We start from the raw sequence: 1,830 nt of genomic DNA, 5'->3' as shown, positions 1-1,830 counted from the left end.
GTATTTACTTTTTACCTTTAGCACGCTCTAGAAACTATTTATATTCTGTAGCCGAAAAGTGTATAAAATTTGTATAACTTTTATATATAATATACAGAATTTATATATATATATATACAAAAATATATATTTGTTCGGCTATTATTTTGAGAGCGACTATTTTCTCTAAAAATATAACTAGAGGAATTTCCTAGCTATATAGCTGGTCCTTTCACCAGTTTCCGATCAAAAGTAATTTAATTAAAGGAATAAAGAGAGGTTAACTATAAACAAAGCGAATAGCAGCGTGTTACACACAAGACTAATGGGATCATCTTTATCTTTAATAAAATTACAAAAGAGACAAGCAACTTAATAGTACTAATTTAGTAGCAATAACCCATTCACAAACCAAGAAGGTGTCAACAACTATTTTATCAACCCTCATTTAATAAGTACTTCTCTTTTCTTTAAAATCCAATTATTTATTAGTGAAACCTAACCAAACGCCTCCATCTAGAGCCAAGCCAAGAGTCTACAAACAACAATATCATTTCTTTTTCCTCTAATTGATTTTTCAATGACCAAATGATATACAGATCAGTACATGAAGACATCAGCAGAAGCCATGATTGGCTGATTCACATGTAGCAAATTCCAAGGATTCAAGAAATCATCTTCACCATTAACCTCTGTGTCGTCAATTGTTGTTGCTACAGAGTTTACCGAGTTGATGCAATTTATGATCTCGTTTAGGGACTGAAGCCTGTGGCTTAATTCTGCCATTTGTGCTCTGAGAACAGAGTTCTCTGCTTCCACATTCAAACAAACCTGAGTCACCATGTTTATGTTGGTCACAATTTTGTTGTTTTGATCTTTGAGTTGATTCAATTGAACCACAAGATCATTCAAATGCTTTTGCTTCTTCATTCTTGATCTTCTAGCTGATTCTCTGTTCGATATCATTCTTTTGCGTTTTCTTTGGTCCATTAGTTGCTGAATATCCTCTGACCCTGAAGATGTTCCACTAGGAGAAGAAGCCATAATAATTGTATTTTAACACGTTATAACTGAACAAAGTATGAATAACTATATGAGTAATAATAGCTAAATTAGAATCAAGGCTATAGATATTTGCTGGAGCTTAATATTAAGTTAATGAGAAAAAAAGAAAAACGGAAGGTATTTTCATGAGAACACGTAGAACCAGTAGAGGAAGACAACAGAGAATGATTGAACTAAGTGAGTTCCACGACGAAGGGTTGAATTAATGGTAAAACCAGAAAGAAGGACTTCACTAATTACTGGAGACATGAGTCCCAAACATCAAGAACCAAGGCTCTACAGCTATGCATTAAAATAAGAGAAAATATAGGAACAGAATAACGTAAACTTCTGAAAATAGAGTAACAGAGTCTCAAAGGAGAAGATGAGAGGAATTAGGGATGAGGAGAAAGATAGAGAAATATGATTAAAGCAGAGTTTCAGAACATATATGGAAGAGATGAAGAAAGGAGGAAGGGGCTTTTGATATAAATGGAGATCCATTTTATAGACATGTTTATGGTCATTGAAGCCAATAAAATAGTACAATGATGAGACTATCTACCAAATATAAAATTCCAAAAGACATAAAGCTTATTACGTAAAGCTTAGAGAAAAGAGTGGCTTTCTATTGGTTAATTTTCATTTTATTAAGGTAGGTATGGGAGAAATTTGAATATATGACAATGCGCTTCACATGCATACCACTTGGTTTTACTATTTGGAAGATTATATTCTATCACACATGCTGTAAAGTATGTGATTTACAATCTTGTCTTGTTAAAGAAAATAAAATAAAAAAAGCCT

The 1,830-nt window shown here is 32.6% G+C and overlaps 1 protein-coding gene across 1 annotated transcript; it reads right to left on the bottom strand.

The window, feature by feature from the left end:
• Positions 1–289: 289 nt before the first annotated feature.
• LOC107774591 (bZIP transcription factor 44) lies at positions 290–1,544 on the bottom strand. Its single transcript, XM_016594178.2, has one exon. It carries the CDS (start codon positions 1,021–1,023, stop codon positions 580–582), a length of 444 nt encoding a protein of 147 aa, XP_016449664.1. The 5' UTR covers positions 1,024–1,544; the 3' UTR covers positions 290–579.
• Between the last annotated feature and the right edge of the window lie 286 nt (positions 1,545–1,830).

This window comes from Nicotiana tabacum, chromosome 3, assembly GCF_000715075.1.
Source record: "Nicotiana tabacum cultivar K326 chromosome 3, ASM71507v2, whole genome shotgun sequence".
Taxonomy (NCBI): Eukaryota; Viridiplantae; Streptophyta; class Magnoliopsida; order Solanales; family Solanaceae; genus Nicotiana; species Nicotiana tabacum.
The sequence above is the reverse complement of the archived record's forward strand: the minus strand, read 5'-3'. Positions and strand labels throughout refer to the sequence as shown.

What these genes read in the sequence shown, in the direction of transcription:
- LOC107774591 (XM_016594178.2), bottom strand. Translation starts at nt 1,023, where the DNA reads ATGGCTTCTTCTCCTAGTGGAACATCTTCAGGGTCAGAGGATATTCAG.